At 34.0% G+C, this 26373-nt stretch overlaps 1 protein-coding gene across 5 annotated transcripts in view; it reads left to right on the top strand.

Annotated features, from left to right (window-relative positions):
- poe (E3 ubiquitin-protein ligase-like protein poe) overlaps positions 1 to 26373 on the top strand; it is a 214135-nt gene that overhangs the window by 151782 nt on the left and 35980 nt on the right. For all 5 annotated transcript variants that reach the window (XM_069839628.1, XM_069839627.1, XM_069839626.1 and 2 more), the window contains 6 exons: positions 17640 to 17859; positions 17946 to 18116; positions 19351 to 19620; positions 21335 to 21546; positions 22557 to 22692; positions 22817 to 22978. In XM_069839628.1, the coding sequence (XP_069695729.1) occupies positions 17640 to 17859; positions 17946 to 18116; positions 19351 to 19620; positions 21335 to 21546; positions 22557 to 22692; positions 22817 to 22978 (1171 nt within the window). The remainder of the gene's footprint in view (positions 1 to 17639; positions 17860 to 17945; positions 18117 to 19350; positions 19621 to 21334; positions 21547 to 22556; positions 22693 to 22816; positions 22979 to 26373) is intronic.

Here is a 26373-nt window from a genome sequence, read left to right as displayed (position 1 = left end):
GGCTTATCTCCTATTTCGGTACACTAGTAAGTGATTACATTTGTGTACTTCTTTTGGTAGTAGTTCAAAAAATAAATTGTAACTAGGAATGTCATATCCAACATAAAAAATAAAGAAATTCTCACGAAATTAAAAAAAAATGAATAAGAAAAAATATATGTTACGATTTTGATGTAAATATATTTTTATCATATTATTCACATAACGAAACTTAGCGAAATTTGTTTCCTTAGATAAATGCCGAAACAAATAATAAAACAGTTAAGGCAGAATGCTACTTAATACATTCTGCCTGCATTTTAAGCAGTACGGCTTAAAATGTAGGCAAAACCCTTGTAATGTGGGAGTGGTGATAGTATTAGCATTCATTTGTATATGTGTATCAGTTTTAACATAATAATGCAGCTCTTTGCTTGTTTCATTCATTCTCTATGAAGTGAAACAACCCAGAACTCACCACGAGGAGGTGGCTGCATGTCGAGTTCCGCCCTGCCCCTCCCAACCTCCCTTCCATGTGGACAGTGCATCTCATTATTCAGTTTTTTTTAATCACTAAACTTTCTGATTTTCTTTTCCTTTTTTTTCGACTTGTTTCATTTTACTTTTTCTTTTCTTTTCTTTCTTTTTTCCTTCCCTTTCTCATTCTTTTTTTCCTTCTTATCTCATTTTCTTTTTTCCTTTTACATTTTATGTCTTCTTGTGTTTCTTTTTTTATACTTTTTTCTTATTCCTTTTACATTTTACCTTCCTTTCCTTTTCTTTTTCTTTCTATTTTTTTTTTCATTTAGCCTGTTATCTTTTCTTTTTTTTCTTTTTCCTTTCCTTTCCTTCTTTATGCTTTTCTTTAGTTTCTTTTCCCTTTTCTTTTTTTCATTTTAGTTTTCTTTTTCTTTTCTCTCATTCTTTTCTTTTTCTTCCACTTTTTAAATAATGGATGTCTTATTGTCTTTTCTTTCCTTTCTTTTTTGTTTTATGCTTTTCTTTCCCTTTTTTTTCTTTTCTTTTTTTTCTTATTTTCTTTTTCCTTTTTCTTTCTTTCATTTTGCTTGCTCTTTTCTCTTTTCTTTCCTTTCATTTTTCTTATTTTGTTACTTTTATCTTTTGCGCTTTTCCTTTCTTTTTATCCTTTTCCATTTTACTTTTTCTTTTCTTTCTTTTTTCTTTCTTTTTTTTTTACTTTCCCTTTCTTTTATTTTTTTCATTTTTATTTTACTTCTCTCATTTTACTTTTTCTCTCTGGCCAACCTCATGGTCTAGTGGTCCCGGGTTCGATTCCCGGTTAGAGCACAGGAATTTTTCCTTAAAGGGGATTATTCCTGTGTTCGTCCATGGTCTGGAATTTAGGTTAAGTTTAGATTTAAGAACCTCTCCTGGCATTACATTATCATAATCATCCTATCACATCATCGGGGTAATGTAACTCCGCCTTCCAGGCGCCCCAACCTCAGAAGTGGGTTACAATTAAGCCACAGCCTGGAGAGAAGACCAGAAATGTCGAAAAGACAACCTGGTGGCATTGGATTTAAAAAAAAAAAACTTTTTCTCTCTTTTTTCTTTTATTTTATTTTTTATATTCTTGTTTTCTTTTCCTTTTTTTTCATTGTACTTTTTTCTGATTTTTTTAAATGCTTTTTTTCTCCTTTCTTTTCGCCTTTTACATTTTACTTATTCTTCTTTCTTTTCTACTTTCCTTTCCTTTCTTCTTACTCTTGTATTTTCCGTTTTTTATTTTGCTTTTCCTTTTTTATTTACTTATCTTCCTCTTTTCTTTTCTTTCCCTTTTTTCATTTTACTATTTCTTTTTTATTTCCTTTCCTTTCCTTTCCTTTCCTTTCCTTTCTTCTTCCTGTATGCTTTTCTTTTTCTTTTTTAATTTTACATTTTTCTTTTTATTTCTTTTTCTTTTATGCTTTTCTTTTTTTTCTGTTTTCTTTTACCTTTTTATTTCACTTTTTCTTTTTCCTTTTCTTTTTTTTCATTTCCTTTCTTCTTTCTTTTACCTTTTTCATTTCACGTTTTCTTTTTCCTTTTCTTTTGCTTCTTTATTTCTCCTTTTCCTTTCTTTCCTTGTCTTCTCTGCTTTTCTTTTCCTTTGTCTTTTTTCATTTCATTTTTTCTTTCCTTTTCTTTATGCTTCTCCTTTACTTTCTTTTTTGATTTCCTTTTTTATTTTATTTTACCATTTCTTTTCTTTTTTTTTCCTTTTTCTTTTCTGCTTTTCTCTATTCTTTTTTCCTTTTCTTTTTTCTTTGGTTTTATTTTTCTCGTGCTTGAAAGCTTGCTATTGTATTTAATATTTTAGGAGAAAAATTCGCTCTGGCTGCTTGGATCGAACCCAGGTCCTTGGTTGTACGTATCAAGCGCTCTGACCACTGAGCTACGCTGAATTCAATCCACAGCATCGGATCGAATTCTCCTTCGATATTTCCCTTTGTGGCCTGACTCCAAGTTACGCATATATGTGTTGATATGTATCCAATGTCAACTGCCATTATACTAGGAGCGCACTCAGCTGAGTGACTTGTTGGCCAGGAATCCGCAGTTATTATGCACTGCTAGCTAAGAGAATATTATAGATATATTAATTTATCCTACAGAATTTATCTGTAATATTGACACTTAATATTTTAAGAGAAAAATTCGCTCCGGTGCCGGGGAACGAACACGCGTCCTTGGTTCTATGTACCAAGCGCTCTGACCATTGAGCTACGCCGAATTCATTCCACAGCACCAGATCGAATTCTCCTCCTTCGATGTTTCCCTTTGTGGCTTGACTCCAAGTTAGGCATATATGTGTTGACGTGTTGACAAAGGGAAACATCGAAGGAGGAGAATTCGATCCGGTGCTGTGGATTGAATTCGGCGTAGCTCAGTGGTCAGAGCACTTGGTACGTAGAACCATGGACCCAGGTTCGATTCCCGGCGCCAGAGCGAATTTTTCTCCTAAAATATTAAGTGTCATTATTACAGATAAATTCTGTAGGACAAATTAATATATCTATAATATTCTCTTAGCTAGCAGTGTATTGTAACTGCGGATTCCCGGCCAACAAGTCACTCAGCTGAGTGCGCTCCTATTATAATGGCAGTTGACATTGGATACACGTCAACACATATATGCCTAACTTGGAGTCAGGCCACAAAGGGAAATATCGAAGAAGAATTCGACCCGATGCTGTGGATTGAATTCGGCATAGCTCAGTGGTCAGAGCGCTTGGTACGTAGAACCAAGGACGCGGGTTCATTCCCTAGCACCAGAGCGAATTTTTCTCCTAAAATATTAAGTGTCAATATTACAGATAAATTCTGTAGGACAAATTAAAGTATCTATAATATTGCTATTGTATGTTGAGACATGTTAAAATCGTAATGTAATTCGTGCAAGAAGGGCATATAGAGCCCAACAGGAGTTTTTTTTAATATTTAGCTGTGGCAAAGCTTAGGTGTAAATACTGAGTAGGCTGAAAAACTCTACTTACCTTATTTATATTTATACAACAGATGCTGACTACTCATTTTATTTTCCTTTCTTTTTTCTATTCTATTCTTTTCTTAGTGGGTTATTTTACGACGCTCTATCAACATCTTAGGTTATTTAGCGTCTGTATGAGATGAAGGTGACAATGCCGATGAAATGAGTCCGGGGTCCAGCACTGATAGTTACCCAGCATTTGCTCATATTGTGTTGAGGGAAAACCCTGGAAAAAACCTCAACCAGGTAACTTGCCCCGACCGGGATTCGAACCTCGCTACCTGGTTTCGCGGCCAGACACACTAACCATTACTCCACATGTGTGGACATTCTTTTCTTTTCTATCTTTTTTTTTTAATTTCACTTTTTCTTTTCTTTCTTTCTTCTGTTCTACTATTCTTTTCCTTTTTTTTTTGTTTGCTTTACTTTTCCTTTTTTATTTTTCTTCCTTTATTCTTGCGTCTTTTATTTCTCTTTTTTCTTTTGCTTCCTTTTTTCTTTTTATTTTCTTTTGAATATAGTGTTACGTGGATTTTTCAGAAAATAATCCGAAATTAATACTACAGTAATTAGTGAACACTATAAATAAAATTAAATTTAAACGTAAAATGCCAGAAAATGGCTCATGCAATACTTACAGATTGATTTCCCCTTACAGATGTATGTCATAGGCACCTTATAAACAAGGGATGAGATGGAGAAGACAGAATTTAATCTTCCTTCCAGTCCTTCCATGTTTTGTTTGCTCTTGTTCCTTTTTGAAATTTACACTCTGTGGTCATTAGTTACCATTTAACAAGAACATTAGTTGCAAAATCATTAATATTGTGAACAACTTCAGTTGTGTATATTCATGTTGAAAAGAGATATTCGTATATAAACATTAAACGAAATCAATTCTCTTTTTTTTTAAATCAAGCCTGTTGACAACCATGTTTCTTTATTGTAGCGAAACATGAACTTCTTTGGCAGTTTATCCAGCGTTTTATACAATTTCCAAAGTAATTTCACAAACGCATACTTACCCAATGAACAAATGTTGACGATTTGCCAGAGCAGACTTGTTACTAAGCAACAGAGGACAATATATTTAACAATAACAATTGTATTGCCATTGCCTACTATAGACTCCAGACTGCTGCATCATGGCTAGTTCAGTAGTAAGAAGATAAAATAGTTCACTCAGAAGCAGAAAATATTGCAGGTGTGAGGTTCACACATTTGACTGGTTCAAATGAGTGACATAACTAACATAATTGTGAACAATGTGATTTGATTATTACGCATCCATGAAGAACTGGTCAAATCATTCATATATCACTGAAAGATTTATTATGCTGTCAGCAATGTATTGTTTGACATGTACTAATTATAAATAATACAACTCTTTATTGCAAACTGAATAATATCGAAACTGTTGATTATATAATATCAGGGTTGTACATCATTATTATTATTATTATTATTATTATTATTATTATTATTACTATTATTACTTACAAATGGCTTTTACAGAACCCGTAGGTTCATTGCTGCCCTCACATAAGCCTGCCATCGGTCCCTGTCCTGTGCAAGATTAGTCCAATCTCTATCATCATATCCCACCTCCCTCAAATCCATTTTAATATTATCCTCCCAACTACGTCTCGGCCTCCCCGAAGGTCTTTTTCCCTCCGGTCTCCCAACTAACACTCTATATGCATTTCTGGATTCGCCCATACATGCTATATGCCCTGCTCATCTCAAACGTCTGGATTTAATGTTCCTAATTATGTCAGGTGAAGAATACAATGCGTGCAGTTCTGCATTGTGTAACATTCTCCTGTAACTTCATCCCTCTTAGCCCCAAATATTTTCCTAAAAATCTTATTCTCAAACACCCTTAATCTCTGTTCCTTTCTCAAAGTGAGAGTCCAAGTTTCATAACCATACAGAACAACCGTAATATAGCTGTTTTATAAATTCTAACTTTCAGATTTTTGAAAGCAGACTAGATGACATAAACTTCTCAGTTGAATAATAACAGGCATTTCCCATATTTATTCTGCGTTTAATTTCCTCCCCAGTGTCATTTATATTTGTTACTGTTGCTCCAATATATTAGAATTTTTCCACCTCTTCGAAAGATAAATCTCCAATTTTTATATTTCCATTTCGTACATTTCACGAGACATAATCATATACTTTGTCTTTTCGGGATTTACTTCCAAACCTATTGCTTTACTTGCTTCAAGTAAAATTTCCGTGTTTTCCATAATCATTTGTGGATTCTCTCTTAACATATTCACGTCATCGGCACCGACAAGAAGCTGATGTAACCCGTTCAGTTCCAAACCCTCTCTGTTATCCTGGACTTTCCTAATGGCATATTCTAGAGTGAATTAAAAAGTAAAGGTCATAGTACATCTCCTTGCTTTAGCCCGCAGTGAATTGGAAAAGCATCAGAAACTGGCCTATACAGACTATTATTATTATTATTATTATTATTATTATTATTATTATTATTATTATTATTATTGAAGCAATATTATGGCTTCAATTTCACCGTAATTTGGAATGAAAAAAAAAAATAGAAAAATGTTGATAAAGAAAACAATGAGGGTTAGATATGTTATTATGTCATATAGACTTACTACTTACTTACTGGCTTTTAAGGAACCTGGAGGTTCATTGCCGCCCGCCATTGGTCCCTATCCTGAGCAAGATTAATCCATTCTCTATCATCATAACCCACCTGCCTCAAATCCACGGCATGGTGCGTCCTCAGGTTGCAGATTGAGGAGACGGCCTCCAGATATGGAGGGTAGCTGTGAATATATTGAATAAGCAGTCGTGGACAGCCAATAGGGGTGGTCCTCCAGCTTGGGGGTTGGGTGAAGGGCTAACAACCCATCACCATAAAAAACAGCTTGTTACGAATTCTTCAAATAAGCCTCGGAATGGGACTGATTCTCTGTCATATAGACTACTGCAGTAAATTATTAGGTGATTTGAGCCATCATAGAATGTGTAAAATGTTTTGTAAGTGTGTTTTTCTGTCTGGTAAGCCTTTCACTTTACTTAAAGTATTTTTATATGCAACATTTTATTCCAATTCAGTCGTTATTTAGGTATCTCATAAGGAATTGTGCAGTCGAACAATAAAATTATATCTGATCAGTTTATAATGTGCAGAGATATCTAACAGTAATAATATTAGAAATGTGACAATAAGAAGACACAAATTAATTTTATTTGCAGTTACTTGTAGGCTATAATCACGTCCAGACAACCATTAGGCTCTATCATTTTTGTTTCCGGAAATGTATTTTCATTTTAATTGTTTCGAGTGTATGTCTGTCTACATATTGAAGTATCTGCTCTGGTTTCTGTTGTGCAAATTTATGACATATAATTAATTTGAATAATATTTACTTACAAATGGCTTTTAAGGAACCCGCAGGTTCATTGCTGCCCTCACATAAGCCCACCATCGGTCCCTATCCTGTGCAAGATTAATCGAGTCTCTATCATCATATCCCACCTCCCTCAAATCCATTTTAATATTATCCTCCCATTTACGTCTCAGCCTCCCCGAAGGTCGTTTTCCCTCCAGCCTCCCAACTAACACACTATATGCATTTCTGGATTCACCCATATGTGCTACATGCCCTGCCCATCTCAAACGTTTCGATTTAATGTTCCTAATTACGTCAGGTGAAGAATACAATATTTAAAATTAATCCATTAACATTCCATTGTGTATTATGATACATACATTTAAAGGTTGTAACATGTGTTCTGCTCAATTTTTACAAAGGGAAGTTGCAAATTAATAAGTAGAATCACTCTGATAACAATTATTACTGTATTCTTATGTTTGTGTTTTATAAGGTACTGATTTGGAATTTAAAGATAATATGTCCCAAATTGCCAAATTGTTCATTTCTGTGAAAGCTTGTTGGATGGCCTGTTGGATGCAGAGCTCTAGAGTTTGGGTGGTGCTGATGTGGTTCTCAACATTCTTCTTAAGAGTTGTTGAACTTTACTTCCCATTTTTGCCACTGTTTCTGCAGCTCTTACTCATACATTCCACAATGTGCTCATTCCTATTGCAGAAATACCGTAATTAGCCAAATATAAGACGGGATATTTCTTTCCAAATATTTGCAGTGAAAAATGGAGGGTGGATTCGTCTTAAATTCACGTATTAAAAAATACATAAATTGCGTCAACGTTTTCAATGGGCTTCCCACAATTTATAGTTTCAGATATATAATTGTGCATGCTCGTCTTCTCAAAGCCATAATTCACCGAATGATACATAATTAAACCTCTTAAATTTGCTATATTTTGTTTGAGAGTTTGAAATATGTTATAAAATCGAATAGAAGGTTGATTCTAGATACGTCAGGGCCTCTGAATAGTAAAATAATATAATTGATGAATAGAAGCCAATTGCAGGAAATAAATAAATTAAGGTTTATTTAATGACGCTCGCAACTGCAGAGATTATATCAGCGTCACCGGTGTGCCGGAATTTTGTCTCACAGGAGTTCTTTTACATGCCAGTAAATCTACTGATACGAGCCTGTCGCATTTAAGCACACTTAAACGCCATCAACCTGGGCCGGGATCGAACCCGCAACCTCGAGCACAGAAGGCCAGCACTATACTGACTACGCTACCCAAGCCAACTGTAGGATGTATGAACAGGAAAACCACGTACTATGCTGTTTTGGTACTCTCAGTTTTAGTAGCGTAGATTGTTATGCTTGAGTCTACAAAACGAGTGAATAGTACTAGTTCAAGTTTCGAGTCTCTGACAATCTTCATTTTATAATTTATAAATTTCCCATCATACCGGATGAATCATTTAAAACTTGAACCTCAAATATTTCTGAAATGGAAGGCGCTATTGACATGCTATTTTCACGGAATTGAAGTGTAACCAAGGACTCATAACTGTAGTCCATACAAAGATTTTAATAATATTATTAGAATGTGTATCTTTTTTTAGAAATTAACATTTTTTTCTTCAAATGGAACAATGCCTATTGACATGAACAAAATAAAACTAGAGTAAATTAGAATGTCAATGGTGTTTTTTTTTTAAGTGCAAGTAGTTTATGAGATATCATATTTTGAAAATTGTAAATACCAACAGTTGTCTGCTCCATTCAACTGTTTAGTTACTAGGCATGATGTTCTTATGTTTGGTTACATTTTGTTTCCTTTACATCAGAGGTGGCCAAACTGAGTATCATGATTACATCGTGTAATCAAAGATATTCATACTAGTAGGGGGAGTTTTCTGTACATTGCTGTACAGGTTTCATACAGAATGGGAAGAGGAATTTATTCGCTGTTCTGTCGGAGAAAATGTGATATGTTTCTTTGCTCAACAGTTCAATTAGTAGTAGTACATAGAAGCGTCATTACAGAGCATTATGCTGAATACACAGGCATAACAGGAATTATTATTATTATTATTATTATTATTATTATTATTATTATTATTATTATTATTATTATTATTTACTGTATCAGCAAGTGTTACCATAATTCGTATATACGTACCTCAATATATAGGCCTACATCTTTTCTTGAATGATAAAATAATTACTACGCTATATCTCCATTTTAATTTCTTTTTTTTAATCTTTTTATGACTGTTATCAGTTACTTATTTACTAGTTACTGATTTAATAATAATAATAATAATAATAATAATAATAATAATAATAATAAATAATAACAATACTGATAGCTTTATTAGTAGCAGCAGTAATAATAATAATAATAATAATAATAATAATAATAATAATAATAATATAAACTGATTAAATATTACGTGCTAGTGTAGTAATGAAGTGAGCTATTAAACTCCAAGAACTGAAATCAGCCTTCAATCATCACCATGAAGAGAAAGATGACATAAATAAATGTAAGGGAACCAGCTATCTAGTGGCGAACGAAATAGCTCATTCTCTTAAGTCTTCCAACGAAGGAGAGTTTTATAAAAGCGTAATGATCAAGGTGGCTGAAATAATTTGTCCAATGAAAGTTGGTAATTAATTTTGAAAAACTGCGCATTTTTCGACTAAATATCCAGAAGAGAATTCAGGAAATTTCTGATTGTGTTCATTAAGGAATATTAAAAGAAAAAAAAAAGCAAGAAAATTTGTATATAGTTTTATTGGTTCTTGATGACAGAAGTGACATTACTGATACAGCAAAGCTTATTATTTTTATTCGCGGGTTGATGAACTCAGTGTTAATGCATGAACCACCACTGGTTGTAGTTTTCATGCCATGTACCTCTCCCCCGTCTCCTTACTTCTTAGACTGTCTCTCGCGTGTAATCACTGCCATTCGAGTTTTTGTCACCGCTGCTTCACACTGATTGCATTGCGACTTCCTTGTCAGTTACTTTGTAATAGTTCAAGAAGTAGGACGTGCTGGAAGATGGTATTTACCAATGCTGAAAGAGCAGACGTCCTCATGGTGTATGGAAGATTGGTGTTCGTTCTTGTATTGTGTATGTGGAAAGATATCCCAATAGACATCAACCATCTCGACAATTATTTGTGAACCTCTTCAACCAATTACGTGAAAGTGGAAGTGTAACACATAGAAAACGTAACAGAAACAAACGAGTGACTGGAGATCCGCAAGTTAGTTTCCATGCAAACACACGAGGAAGTGGCGTGAGTCAGGCAAGTGCACTACAATTTCTCCACCATCATAAGTCCATCCATATCATGTCTCTCTCCATCAAGAGCTGCATGGAAACGATTTTAAGAATCGTGTTAACTTTTGTACATGGGCATTAAGACAAGATTCACCGTATTTATCATGTATCTTGTTTACTGATGAAGCAACATTTACAAATCATGGCCAAGTAAACCTCAGAAACATGCATTGTTGGTCTATAAACAATCCCCATTGGCTTCGTCAGGTGGAATGTCAGTGTCCATGGAGTTTAAATGTGTGATGTGGAATAGTCAACCATCAGCTCATGGGTCTTTTTCCATAGAAGGAATACTGGATTCTTAAAAATATCTGAACCTTCTAACAGACCAACTTCCACAGATGTTAGAAGACATTCCACTGCAGACTAGGAGGAACTTGTGGTATCAGCATGATGGCTGTCCAGTCCATAGTGCATGACATACTACAGCTTGTCTTCACCGATTGTTTCAAAATCGTTGGATTGGACGAAGGGAACCTGTAACTTGACCAGCCCGTTCACCAGATTTGATCCCTTTAGATTTTCTTCTGTGGGGAAAGCTAAAAGACACTGTCTATAAGGACATACAGACTATACTAGATAATGTGAAACAACATATTACTACTGCCTGCATTGAAATTTCTGCTGAAATGCTAGAACATGTGCAGCAATCTTTACATGACAGACTAGAAGCTTGTATTGAAACTGGCAGTCGTCTTTTTGAACACAACCTTTGAAAGCCAAGTTTCTCTTTCTTTGCCAGAATCCAAAGGATTGGTTTATTCACTATTGTTTTTCTTAAGTTAGTGCTAATACATGGAGTAGACAACTGTCGGTATTTACAATTTTCAAAGTACGATATATCATAAACTACTTGCACTAGAAACCTGCAAAAAAACACATTGACATTCTAATTTATTCTAGTTTTATTTTGTTAATGTTAATAGGTATTGTTCCATTTGAAAACATGTAACATTTCTAAAAAAAAATGTACACATTCTAATAATTATTAAATCTGTGTTTGGGCTACAATTATGAGTCCTTGGTTACACTTCAATTCTGTGAAAACAGCACATCAAGAGCACGTTGTGGTGCAAGTTTTAGGTGATTCACTCTGTATATCTTGCAAATTTAGTAGAAACAAAGAAACTTTTTAAAAGAAACAAATGTTTTATGGTGTCCTGATGAATACAGTAATTTGCCATAATTTACAATAAAATATACTTTATTTTTTATGTAATAAGTAGGTTCTGGCTATGTGTAACATAATTACCAATATGTTAAAAGAGTATTTAAATATTTTCACTCATACTAAAAATAAGTTACGTATTTCCAAAACAGAAGCCTATGCCATATTCATGTAATAAAATTGTTATACGACAAAGACAGTTCCTGTTTATATTTGTTCTCTTTTAATTAAATTAGCAGGTTGACCATAGTGAAATAAAGACTGCCTTTCTTTATATCTACTACTGCTCTTTCCAATAGAGTCTCCCTCTCCATCCACTTGCACAATTGTATTTGATTTCATTTTATTAATACGATTATTTCATTCTTTTTTGTACTATCAACCAGTAGTTTATCAAAGAATACATATTACTTTGCTTTCTGATGTGATGTATACAGAGTGGAAATGGACTGATGCTTCATAATTTAAGAGGTAATTCCACATGTTGAATATATCAAAACTTTTATTATACATTTCCTTTGACCAAGCACCGTTAAGCAGGAAAAATATAAGAATCTTTGCCCAATGTGTGCAGTGCTCTATTGTGGTAACGGCTCAGGAGAAATGGCTCATTGCTATACAAGCAGATAGGTAAAAGTAATCTGAACAGTTGATGTCTTCCATATTTTTTTCCAAATTAAAGCGTTTAGCCATGAATTTAAATTGAATAATTGCGAAAATCGTTAAAATAAATCTTGCAATGCAGCACACATTCTCATGTCAACGACTGAGTATGAAGAGGGAGAGGGGAAGGTAAGGAGTGCAGGCCGCGCTTACTAGAGTAATACTGCAGTGGCCATGATGTTGCCATAAGCTTCATAGAAAAATAACGATTTACTCTATACTTAGAGAAAAAGCTAATTTCGATTTTTAAACTCTCTCCTCATGATCTATTACCAGTTTCATTTTGTTGCAGAGGTTACCATCCATTCTATATATGATTGTGTTTATTGTACCCTTTTCTTTGCATTGCAAGTAATATCTTTTTTATACATCTATACATCTTGATTACACAATTTTTAACACTATATCACTTCGGAATATGTATTATATGTCTTTCTCGTGTTAAATTCTTTCGTGCCTGGTTAACATGTTTTTTTTTTTAATACCAATGCAAGGAATGCAGGCTTATCTCCTATTTCGATACACAAATAGTTAAAAAAATAAATTGTAACTAGCAATATCATTTCCAACATAAAAAAATAAATAGGCAAAATTCTCACGAAAAAAAAAAGAATAAGAAAAAAATGTGTTACGATTCTGAGTAAATATATTTTTATCCTATTATTCACATAATGAAGCTTAGCGAAATTTGTTTCCTTAGATAAATGCCGATTATATTTTATGTGAATTAATAAAACAGTTCAGGCAGAACGCTACTTAATACTAAAGAGCAAGGACTGCTTAAAATGTAGGCAAAACCCTTGTAATGCGGGAGTGGTGATAGTATTAGCATTAATTTGTATATGTGTATCAGTTTTAACAATGCAGCTCTTTGCTTGTTTCGTTCATTCTTTGTGAAGTGAAACAACCCAGAACTCACCACGAGGAGGTGGCTGCATGTCGAGTTCCGCCCTGCCCATCCCAACCTCCCTCCATTTGGACAGTGCATCTCATTATTCAGTTTATTTTTTAAGTATTATCAGTAAGCTTTCTCATTTCTTTCCCTTTTTTCTTTGCCTTTTTGCGTTTTACTTTTTCTTTTCTTTTCTTTCTTTCTTCTGTCCCCTTTTTCATTTAACTTTTTCTTTTCTGCTTTTTCTTTCCTTTTATTTCGTCCTTTTTTCTTTTTTTTCGTTTACTTTTTCTTTTCTTACCTTTCTTTATCTTATACTTGTCTTTTTTCTATTCCCTTTTTCATTCTACCTTCTTTCCTTTTCTTTTCCATCTTTTTTCATTTTGCCTGGTTCCTTTTCTTTATTTTTTCTTTTCCGATTTTTATTTATTTAGCTTTCTCTTGTCTTTCTCTTTTATGCTTTTCTTTTCCTGTTTTCATTTTTGTTCCTTTTTCTTCTCTTTGTCTTTTATGCTCTCCTTTTTCTTTCCATTTTATTTTACTTTTTATATTTTCTTTCTTTTCTTTCCTTTTTTTTTTCTTTTATGCTTTTTTTCCTTTCTCTATTCTTTTCCGATTTTTATTTATTTAGCTTTCTCTTTTATGCTTTTCTTTTCCTGTTTTCATTTTTGTTCCTTTTTCTTTTCTTTGTCTTTTATGCTTTCCTTTTTCTTTCCATTTTATTTTACTTTTTATATTTTCTTTCCTTTTTGTCTTTTATGCTTTTTTGCTCTCTCTATTCTTTTCTGTTTTTCATTTTATTCTACTTTTTATATTCTTTTTTTTTATTTTTTCATTTTATTTGATCTTTTCTTTTCTCTTCCTTTTTGTCTTTTTCTTTTGTGCTTTTCCCTTCCTTTCTTCTTTCTTTTCCTATTTTCATTGCTTTTTTATTTTGACGTTTCTTTTCTTTCCTTTTTCTTTTCCTTTCTTTTATCCTTTGTCATTTATATTTTACTTTTCTCATTTTACTTTTTGTCTTTTTCTCTTCTTTATTATATTTATTTTTTGTTTTCTTTTCATTTTCTCTTTTTTCATTTCGCTTTTTCTTTTTCCTTTAATGCTTTTCCTTTCCTTTTTGTTTTTTTACTTTAGTTATTCCTTTATCTTTTCTAATTTCCTTTCCCTTTCTTTTTCTCTTGTCTTTTCCTTTTTTATTCTGCTTTCTTTTTTCTTTTCGTTTCTTTCTTTTTTCTTTTCCTCTTTTCATTTTATTTTTCCTTTTCTATTTCCTTTGCTTTCTTTTTCTCTTTATGCTTTTCTTTTACTTTCTTTTTTTATTTGCATTTTATCATTTACTTCTTTTTTTTTTCTTTTTTTCTTTTTCTATTTCTTTTACGCTTTTTTACTTTTCCTTTTACCATCTTTTCTTTTTTCTTTTCTTTTCCTTTCTTCTTTATTTTCTCTTTTCTTCTCTTTTCTTTCCTTTCCTTGTCTTTTATGCTTTTCCTTCGTCTTTTTTTCATTTTGTTTTATTCATTTCACATTTTACTTTTCTTTCTTTTTTCTTTTATGTTTCTCTTTTCCTTTTTTTCTTTTCCTTTTTTTGTTTTACTTTTTCTTTTCTGATTTCCTTTTCTTTTTTTCTTTAATGTTACTTTTTCTGGTGCGTGAAAGCCTGCTACTGCATGCTGAGACATGTTAAAATCGCAGTCTAATGCGTGCAAGAAGGGCAGTTTTTTTAATTCAGCAATGGCAAAGCTAAGGTGTAAATACTGGGTAGATTGAAAAAATCTGCTTACCTTTTTATTTTTATATAACAGAAATGTTTCTCGGTTTTTCTATAAAAAAAATTTTGTGACAGACTCTACAAGCAGATGGTGACCACTCATTTTATTTTCCTTTCTTTTTTCTTTTCCTTTTATTTTCTATTTTTTTATTTTACTTTTTCTTTTCTACCTTTTTTCTTTTCTGCTTTAATTTCCTTTTCTTTTATTTTGCTTTTTCTTTTTTTTCCTTTGCTTTTCTTTTATATTATTTTTTCTTATTCTTGTCTTTTCTCTTTTACTTTTCCATCTTTTTTCTTTTTAATTTTCATTTACGTAGATTTTTCAGAAAATAAACCTAATATTAATACTAATTTGTAAAGACAATAAATAAAATTAAATTTAAACACAAAACTGTCAAAAAAATGGCGCATGCAATACTTACAGATTCATTTCGCCTTGCAGATGTATGTTGTAGCATCTTTTAATCAAAGGATATGGAGAAGGCAGAATTTAATCTTCCTTCCAGTCCTTCTATGTTTTGTTTGCTATTGTTTCTTTTTTAAATTTACACCCTGTGATGATCAGTTGCCATTTAACAAGAACGTAGTTGCAAAATTATTAATTGTGGACAACTTCAGTTGTGTGTATCAATGCTAACAAATATATTCATATAAAGATATAAACATTAAACGAAATCAATTGTCTTTCTAAAATTAAGCCTGATCACATACTTACCTTATGAACGAATGTTGACGATATGCGAGAGCAGACTATGTTACTAAGCAACAGAAGACAATATACATTATTTAACAATAATAATATTGCAATGCCATTGTCTCCCATGTATTGCAGACTGCTGCATCTTGTATAGTTTAGTAGTAAGATAAAATGATTCACTCAGAAGCAGAAAAGATTGCAGGCGTGAGGATCACAACCATGACTGATTCAGGTGAAGCACAAAACTAACATCATTGTGAATGTGATTATTATTCATTCATGAAGAGACTCGTCAAATCATTCGTATATGACTTAAATATTTATTATACCTTCAGAAACTATTATTTGACATTACTAATTATAAACAACACATCTGTTTAAACAAACTGAAAAATATCGAAACTGTTGATTGAGAATGTCGTGGTTGTACAGTCTTAGAAAAACGTTTTGTTGCACAGATACTTTACAAGTCCCAGAAAGGAGGCAGTGCACATAACGAAATAAAGCTAATTTTATTACCTTAGGTCGCACGTAGTCTGATCATGCAAACTGTCTCGTTTCCGGGACTTAGAAAGTATCTGTGTGGTAAAACATTTTTCTAAGGTTGTACATCTTCATCAACATCATCATCATCATTATTATTATTATTATTATTATTATTATTATTATTATTATTATTAGTATAACTCTACGATTGCTTGTGATCTGTGCTGAAAATAGTCCTTTTGAGCAAATTCACTCACACAAAATCCTGCACTTCGCATAACAGACTGTACTGCTGCACTATAAAGCTGTAAGAACTGACTTTCGAAGGATCAAGGGAGTGAATATTGAGTTTTAAATTTGAAATTGTTTCATTGTTACGCATTCAGGTTTCGTTAAAATACTGCTACAAAACTTTATTAATGACAAAAGTTAATTGAAAATGATCGATTGAAGTCATATTTCTGAAATTTATTATCATCATATCAAAATTATCTGTTTTAATTATATATTTACGTCATCTTTCATTATTGGTGATTGTTGGCGTAGTGTGAGAGACTAGTGTCTGATTGGCGGAAAGAGAATCACACTGAAACTTCAACACTTTTGGCATTTCAAAGAAGTTTCGTTTTGCTTTCACCTGAATGTCATAAATAGCTTGCTGAATCCCTTTCCTAGTAGTCGCACGATATGCTATCATTTTCGATAAAAGGAAAGCACAAAATGATTTAACTTCACATTGTTCAATAGTGATCTTTAACCTCCCAGAAGCCATTGGCTTGGTTTAGGTGGTAGTGCGTTTGCCTGCTGATCTGGAATTGCACTCAAGCATGGGTTCGATTCCCGCTTGGGCTGATTACCTGATTGTGTTTTTCCGAGGTTTTCCTCAACCGTAAGACGAATGTCAGTTAATCTATGGCGAATCCTCCCCCTCATCTAGTCCATTGCCAACTAGCTATCACAAATTCTATCGATACTAAATAACCTAGTAGTTGATAGAGCGTCGTAAAAATAACCAATTAGAAAGATTAACGTCACAGCAGTGGCTTGCATAATTCCAACGGCGTTTGCCAGTAATTCTGTACTATCATCCTGCTTTTTCGCTCGTTTTGGAGCCCTGTCTCATCTTGCGTGTTCACTGGCAGGTTCCGTTGTTTTTATTATAATAGTCAATATTACCAGGATTCCACAAGACTGGACATAATTTATGAGATTCAGTCTACTTCAGACCACTCCATGCTTGAGGTGTGCGCACTTCACGAGATAAACGGCAACGAACCTGTCCACACTGCGGCAACGAATCCCTTTCTGTTCGCGAGAAAAACCGACAGGGAACGGATCGCTGCGCGGCATTTGAGTTGTGCGCATGCTTGAAATCGCGTACAAACAAACGAATTAAGCCTCGAATTCTGTTCAACCCTTGTTGCATTACTGCCGCGGCGCGCCTGTGTATTCCCGGTCTAAGCCTGACACAGATGCTCAATCTTAAAGTTATTTGTTAGACAGTGAATTTTTACTACAATATTGCTAATTATTAACATTTCAAACGCAATTTCCCCAAGCAAAGGTTTCTTGTGAGCTGGAGATGGATTCATAAAACCGGGCACTCCGGACGGCGCCCAGAGGTCTGGCAACCCTACTTTGTATTGGTGTGTTACAGCCACCCTGTCATTTTGTAACATTTTATCCAATACATCCTGTACAATTGCAATAAATTCTTTTGATTTTGTTTCATCACTTATGCAAATATTTCTTGTCCTCAGGGCTATCAACTACGATGAAAAGGATCCTTTCCTATGTCATGCTTGTGGTTTTTGTAAATATGCAAAATTTGATTACACACTGACTGGGAGGGCCTGCTGTGCTGTTGATCCGATAGAAAGTGATGATGACCGTAAGAAAACTGTGGCTACCATCAATTCTCTGCTGGAAAAAGCAGATAGAGTTTATAAGCAACTCATTGCAAACAAGCCCACTCTTGAGGTCAGTGATAAGTTATCCTTATTTAGAAAATAGTTAGCAGTAAATACTTGTTGAATGTTTTACTATTAATAATTTGTCTCTTGCAGTTGTTGCTATTGAAGATCAGTGAACATAGGTTGGATCGAGCATTGGAAGAAGGTGTACAATCAGGTAATGCAGCAGGAAGTACACAGGTTAATCGAGCCATCCAGCTGCTTGCACAGCGTTACTGTGGTGAATGTAAGAGCTCATTTGAAGAACTTAGCAAGATTATTCAGGTATGTTCAATGTATATTAAATGTATGTGTGACACTAGTAAAGCATGTTAGTTACAAGTGTAGGACAGGGAAAGAGAAAGAAAAAACATTTACTAATTAATAACCAAGCTTTTGTTTTCTCAGTAAATATTTTAGTAGTATGCATGGAGTCTTTAAATAACAATGATGTAATATATTATAAATATGCCCCTGTAACGTCATATGACATAGAAAGAACATTCTCTCAGTTTAAACAAATTTTATATGATGTTCGTAAAAGATTTGGATTTCATAACCTCAGAATATATGTTTTCGTTCACTGCAACAGGATACGTTCTTATAAATGAAATATTTGTATATATTGTGTAAAATGTAAATATTTATACTTTGTATATTGATTTTTGTTACTACTATTTTGTCCCCATAACGTCATGTGACGTAGGAAGAACATTTTCTTAGTTTAAACAAACTTTTACTGGCAGTTATAGTAAAAGATATGAATTTCATAATCTCAGAATATATATTTTTGTTTACTGTAACGGAGTTGATTTGGTTAAATGAATTAATTGTATATATTGTATTTATAGAGTATATACAATTAATGTGTATCATGTTTACTATTATGTTCTATAATATACATTGTACATACTAGTTCAGTATTGTTATCGATGTATTAATATTTTCTGTCCTATGTAACACTAATATTTTGTACAGAGCTAGTTTCGCAATGATGGTGGGTTTATATGGTTAAAAAGTAGCTGAACAGACCATTTCAATTTAGTAGCAATCCTACATAAAGTTGTCATGCTCCATTATTATTATGTACTGAACTATACCTTTCATAGCGTCTTGACGTAAGCATTTAGGGTCAGAGTTTTAACTCTAAAACTCCAGGATATACTACTGATAACTTCCCTAACTTGTTTGGAAACGAAAATGTGCTGCCTGTTTATGACACAGGATTTCCAGCTGTGCTCTTCTTTTGAAGTAAACTATGCGAAGGATATACAATATATTTTAAATATTGATGATCCTGGACTTACAGTGAACTTGTGAACACCATCATTACTGTCTTCACTAAGAGTTTCTTCATTTGAGATGTACAAGTTAGGAAAATTTACTGTCTTTCATCTCGGTAAGTGATGACCAGATATAAAGGCACTAATTTGTTGACAACAGTTCACTATTTTATGTTGTTGCTCATCTGTCTCTTGGTTTGTGCGTAGTGTCAGTGTTAAATGAAACTGTGTTACAGCGTGTTCTTGCCTGTCGACGTGAACTGGTGGCATATGATCGAAATCAGCGAGATCAGAGTATTGGTGGATCTTCGAGTTCATTCAGCATGGCTTCTCTGTCAGAGCCACCACCAATAGGACGCTGTTATGGTTGTGCATCAGCTGCTACTGAGCATTGTCTTACCCTTCTACGAGCTCTGGCTGCTAGTGCAGCTTCTAGGCAAACCTTGTGTGCACAAGGTCTGATTGCGGAGCTTCTAGACAACAATCTACGACGAGGCACTGTGCAGGTATGTTATTACATGAGAAATGCATTCTAGTACCTTTTCAGCTCAATATTGAGAATTGTTTGTCACTATTCTGTTATCCAGACATGTAGATCATCAATTTTTCGTGGTGAATATGAGGGTTAAGATCTTGTCGAGTCCAAGAATTTGTAGTGAGCAAAAATAATATTAGGAAAAGTTTTTAGGGATATTTCAGGTTTCCATACATTCATTACAACATTACATAATCATCTTCGTCCTTCTAGTGATGACAAAATGAACTGCATTTTGAGTGTATGATTCCTTATCATAGAATATTTCATTATGATGATTGTTATCTAGTATATAATATTAGCCACCAGCATAGCTCAGTTGGCCAAGGCACTTGCTTGTCAATCTGGAGTTGCTCTCGGGCACAGGTTCGATTCCTGCTTGGGCTGATTACCAGGTTGGATTTTCCCCAAGGTTTTCCTCAACCATAAGGCAAATGTCAGGTAATCTATGGCGAATCCTCGGCCTCATCTCGTTGTCACTAATCTCATCGATGCTAAATAACCTCGTAGTTAATGGCGTAGTTAAATAACCAAGTAAAAAAGAGAAACGCATCTAATGTTGAGCATTTGATGATGGTGTTATTCACTCTCTCGCACTAGTGAAGAAGATAATCTTGATCCATACTTCATTGAGATTACAGAAAGGAATGAAGGAGATCCTACAATACCAATTCTGTGTAAATGTTTATTGAGGCAGTCATGGCTTATAAGTAATCTGAATGCTACTACAGCAAATTTTCGTAGAAGTTCGGTAATTAAATTAGATGTACTGCATGATATCTCCTATTACCTCTCCCCCCCCTCCCCATTTGCTTTAGAAACATTGTTATTTTTTATTAAATTGTAATATTCTGGTCTCATTATTCTTTCAACAGAGTGATAAGACGCAAATGTATTGTTAACTTTGGAGTAATTTTTCTATCTTTCTTGGCCAAGAAATCAGCTTTCTCATTATCTCCCATTCCACAATGTGCAGAGATCCTCTTAAGTACCAATTTCTTATTTAATTTGACCGGTTGTTAAAATTTTATGACACTCTAGAATATTGAGGATTTTGCTGTTACTTCCAATGTTATATTTTATCATATCATCGTACCTGCCATTGAAAAAGGGAAGACATGCATACATGTTCAAATGACTTAGTTCTTTAAACATAATTAGGTTATAGTATTTCGCCAAAAGAGGCAAAGTTTTTTTTCCTTGATTTACCATGTGAGATTTATGGTGGGCAACATAGTATTCTCTAAATATTTACTCTATCAATTCATTCCACCATTGACTCATTATTTCTGTATCATAAAATATCTGAATAACCTCTAAAAGAGACGTTAAATAAACAATTTTCATTATTTTAAATTTACTCTTCAGACTTGAATAAAACTATAGCTAGAAATTTTAAATATGCTAACTAAAAAAATACATTAAAGCAATTAGTTGCTATTTTGGAACTAATTGTCTTGAGAAATTTTAAGTTAAAAATAAGTATTCCTTGAATCTTAAATCTGGAAAGTTATTCGCCAGGTATTCTATTTTCCGAACTTCTGAATGGTCTTTGACTTCAAATTCATTGGAAGCTCGTTTGAATGTATGTAGTAGATGTGTTATTCTAACTTCTTTAACTGTCTTTGAAAAGTATATTTTAATATGGTATTATATATCATTTTCAAATTATATTTGTTTTATAGGTTCAAGAAGAAGTGAGACAGTTACTTTGTTTGTTAACCCGTGATAATCCAAAAGCAACAGAAGATCTTCGTTCATTGCTAATGGATCGCATTGCGTTAACATTACGTGGTCATGTTGCAAGCTCTGACCTGGCTTTTGCTGTACGTCATGAAATGGCACTATTGGCTGCACTTGTACAAAAGGAAGATTCATGTTGGGAGCAAAAACTGAGGTAAACAGAAAATGACCATGTAGTAACTTCTTTTCTTTTCACATAAATCTGGTCTTGTAGGTCTACTAATGAATGCCTGCTGTCATAAAACTTGACACTTTGCAAAATGTATTAATTTTCTTTCAGAGCTGTCTACTTACTTCGTTACCACTTGTATTTTCCATTTGCATCAATATCTGCAGAATGATACCCTATTGACTCTTCATTGGCAGTGGATATTATGTAAAACATTCAGACAATTTTCTGTTAATGAAATTTTCTATTTATTTATACAACACCATTAATCTCTATGTAACCACATAGTTCAGAAAATTAAATTAAGCTTCATTGATAAACATCTGTTCGATATTTATATTTAACATCATTGCATTTACATTTATAATTTAATATAGTAACAGTGTATCATTATTTGTAAATTTCCAAGCACGGTAATGTAAACTCTTGGAGGTCTTCTGTACGATTTTATCTTGAACCAGGAACATGATCTCATTCGGTAGGGGGTGTTGTGTAATCCATTTTTTGTTGATAGATTTGTTATAATTGTATCAATATTTATAAAACACTAAAATAATTACTTGGATCCTACAAAACTGGGAAATAGAATATTAATAATATAAACATAAGTCCTGATTTTGTTAGAGAATCTTCCTATTTTTGATTTTGATTAGAAATATAATTTACGCAAATGAAAATGGTTTGGTGTTGAGGTAATACACTTCTGAATTGGATTAAAAGGTAAATTCATGTATACAAATAATATCAGATATATTCGATTTAATAAATAAAGAGGATAGAAAAACAAAAGGAAGATTGGTATGCACACATTTTTAAGAATGCAAGCAGAGAGAGGGATAATCTATAACAATTTTGAATTATAAACTCAGAGGACACCAAGGTATTAGACATCATTTAGATAAGTGAAAAGATGAATTCCCCTGAAGTTAGGCCAAAAAGCTAAATCCATGAAGAAAATGATAATATTATAATAATTGTCTTTTTTACTTTTGTAGATGTGTTATGCAGTTGTTTCTTATGGCGTGTAAAGATTCAAAATCCCCTGTAGTGATGCAGTCCATCATCCTGCCTTGCCTAAAGATTCTGCAAAGCCTTATTAAGCCAGATCAACCTGTGTCTAAAAAGAACAAGGTAATAATGACTTGTAAGATAAATATTTGCTGAAATTTGTGAACATAGTTACATTGTGTCATATCAGTAAGAGATGTATTAAGTGTAATATAATGTCAACACAAATTTTTATGTGAACTTGCAGGACAAGACTGTGGATGCATTGGCTACTATTAAGCCAACAGAAGGAGTGAGGGTGGAGGTAGCCAAGTGGTTGCAAGGTGATCCTAAACATTCTTACAAAGTGTGGCGACAACATATGCCAGCTAGGGGACCTGACACACCTGCATCCAAACCACTCAAAAAGGTGATGAAGAACCAACAGTTTTATCTGTTGTTCTCAAAACGTAATAAGTTTATTTAATGTGGTGTCCAGGATCATACAACATGCAGCCACCTTACTTCAACGTGAGGCTCTTGTCCTCCACGGTATTTCATGAACTAATTGTATTTAATTGTGACGTGAATATGTTAGGAGAAAATCCACAAATGATTAGGGAAAACACGAGGATTTTACTGGAAGCAAGTAAAGAAATAGGTTTGGAAGTAAATCCTGAAAAGAAACAGTATATGATTATGTCTCGTGACGGAAATATTGTGCGAAATGGCAATATAAAAATTGGAAATTTATCTTTCGAAGAGGTGGAGACGTTCAAATATCTTGGAGCAACAGTAACAAATATAAATGATACTCGGGAGGAAATTAAACACAGAATTAAATATGGGAAATGCCTGTTATTATTCGGTTGAGAAGCTTTTATCATCCAGTCTGCTGTCAAAAAATCTGAAAGTTAGAATTTATAAAACAATTATATTACCGGTTGTTCTTTATGGTTGTGAAACTTGGACTCTCACGTTGAGAGAGGAACATAGGTTAAGGATGTTTGAGAATAAGGTTCTCAGGAAAAAATTTGGGGCTAAGAGAGATGACGTTACAGGAGAATGGAGAAAGTTACACAACACAGAACTGCATGCATTGTATTCTTCACCTGACATAATTAGGAACCTTAAATCCAGATGTTTGAGATGTGCAGGGCATGTAGCACATATGGGCGAATCCAGAAATGCATATAGAGTGTTAGTTGGGAAGCCGGAGGGAAAAAGACCTCTAGGGAGGCCGAGACGTAGATGGGAAGATAATATAAAAATGGATTTGAGAGAGGTGGGATATGATGATAGAGAATGGATTAATCTTGCTCAGGCTAGGGACCAATGGCGGGCTTATGTGAGGGCAGCAATGAACCTCTGGGTTCCTTAAAAGCCAGTTAGTAGTAGTAGTAGTAGTAGTAGTAGTAGTAGTAGTAGTAGTAGTAGTAGTAGTAGTAGTAGTAGTAGTAGTAGTAGTAGTCGTGGTGGTGGTGGTGGTGGTGGTGGTAGTGGTAGTGGTAGTGGTAGTAGTGGTGGTAGTAGTGGTGGTAGTAGTAGTGGTGGTGGTGGTGGTGGTGGTGGTGGTGTTGGTGGTGGTGGTCGTGGTCGTGGTGGTGGTGGTGGTGGTGGTGGTGGTGGTGGTGGTGGTGGTGGTGGTGGTGGTGGTGGTGGTGGTGGTGGTAGTAGTGGTGGTGGTGGTGGTAGTAGTAGTAGTAGTGGTAGTGGCAGTGGCAGTGGCAGTGGCAGTGGCAGCGGCAGCAGCAGCAGCAGCAGCATAATTTTTTCTTTTGATGGGGGAAGAATTACTCCCATTTCCTCACCAACACTCCCATCTTTCTCTCATTTCATCTATCATTTGCAATAGTTAACAATAATCTTGGGGATAGTGCAGGTTTCTGATGCCAATATTGGAAAGACTTAATTGTATTCTTCACCTGACATTAAATCCAGACGTTTGAGATGGGCAGGGCATGTAGCACGTATGGGCGAATCTAGAAATGCATGTAGAGTATTAGTTAGGAGGCTGGAGGGAAAAAGTCCTTTGGGGAGGCTGAGACGATGGGATCAAAATGGATTTGAGGGAGGTGGGATATGATGATAGAGACTGGATTAATCTTGCACAGGATAGGGACCAATGGTGGGTTTATGTGAGGCGGCAATGAGCCTGCGGGTTCCTTAAAAGCCATTTGTAATTAAGTAAGTAATATTGGAAGAACTTAGGGCTCTAGGTCCTGGGGCTTGTTAGTTACTCACCTGAGGATGGAACCTGACTCTGTCACAGCTCAGATTTTAGGCATGCTTATCAGCAGGGAACGGATTTATATGGACTAAAAATATATGAAATATGTAAATATATATGTAGTTATTTTTACCAAAATATGGAATTAAATATGGATTTTTACCAAAATATGGAATTAAATATGGACTTAAAATTATAAAAAAATGACTATGTACGTTAAATATTGGTACATTTTAATCAAACTAAACAAAAAATATAATGGACGTACCTTATCTTCCAATGTAGTTTCAACAAAACACAATTTTTATTGTCTGTTACCATAACAATAGGTTACAAACATTTCTTTCAAGTGCTGAAAAGTGAATCTTCTTCTATTGTCTCTGAGGATAGATTTATACTGACTAAAAGAGCGTTCGACGTCACAAGAAGTAACTGGTACATAATTCAATTTCACAATGTCTGCTGGGGATAAGTCCAAGTTAATCTTCACTGTTGATTCACCACTCATCACAGCAACAACCTTTTGTAGTTCTTCATATCCAGGGTTTTTTGAAAGTACAGTGTCCACCTTAGCTCTTACTGCATCTGCAACTTTACCTCTACCACGATTCAGTTGTTCCACAGTACTATTTATAATTTCAAAACTTTCAGATAGTGAAAGGTGCCTATTTTGGAGACTTTTGAGCGTTTTTATGATGCATGAAAATGTATGCTGAATGTGAGCTAAGTCATTCTTCACACTTATGTCACAGGTAACTGTTTTCGCAGTATCAATTGAGACTGCATCTTCAGAGTCCAATGCAAGGAGAACATTGTTAATAGAGTCTATATGTTCGGCATAATATTCAACTGCTTCTAGCCATGTACCCCATCTAGTTAAAATTGGCTTTGGTGGCAATGGAATTTCAGGGTACATTTCTTTCAACACGTTAACTCTACTGGGAGCTTTGAGAAATACTTTTTTCACTGATGAAATCAACAAATCTACTTTAGGGAAATTGTCTCTGACCACTTCTGCCACACGATGAAATGCATGCGCCACACAAGTAAAATGAGTCAATTTAGGATATACAACAGATAATGCTTGTCCAGCTTTGACCATATAAGGGGCAGCATCGCTAATAAAGAATAACACATTATCGTACATAATACCCTTTGGCCACAGGATACCCATAGCTTCGTTGAACAGTTTAACTATAGTTTTGTTATTGCACTTTTCTAGAACATCACAATGTAAAAGAATTCGTTCAGAATATTGTTCACTTAACAAACCGATAACTACATTACCAACAAGTCTACCTTCTTTGTCGGGAGTCTCATCAATGGAAACCCAAATTGAACTATCTTTAATTTCATCTCTTATCTTCTGTATTGTCTCATCGTAGATGGATGGAGCATACGTCTTCCTAAGTGTTGACTCATCCGGGATTGTATGTTGAGTATATTTTTCAAGGAATTCCCTGAAGACCTTATTCTTTAGTTTGTAGAGAGGAATATCAGCAGAGATGAGAGAACGGCACAGGTCGATGTTAAACTCAGATCTTACATTCGATGTTGTTGGTTGTGTTAAAAACAATTGTCTCTGCTTGGAATTT

The sequence above is a fragment of the Periplaneta americana genome, chromosome 11, assembly GCF_040183065.1.
Source record: "Periplaneta americana isolate PAMFEO1 chromosome 11, P.americana_PAMFEO1_priV1, whole genome shotgun sequence".
NCBI lineage: Eukaryota > Metazoa > Arthropoda > Insecta > Blattodea > Blattidae > Periplaneta > Periplaneta americana.
Note: the sequence above shows the minus strand (reverse complement) of the source record. Positions and strands in the feature narration are given on the sequence as shown.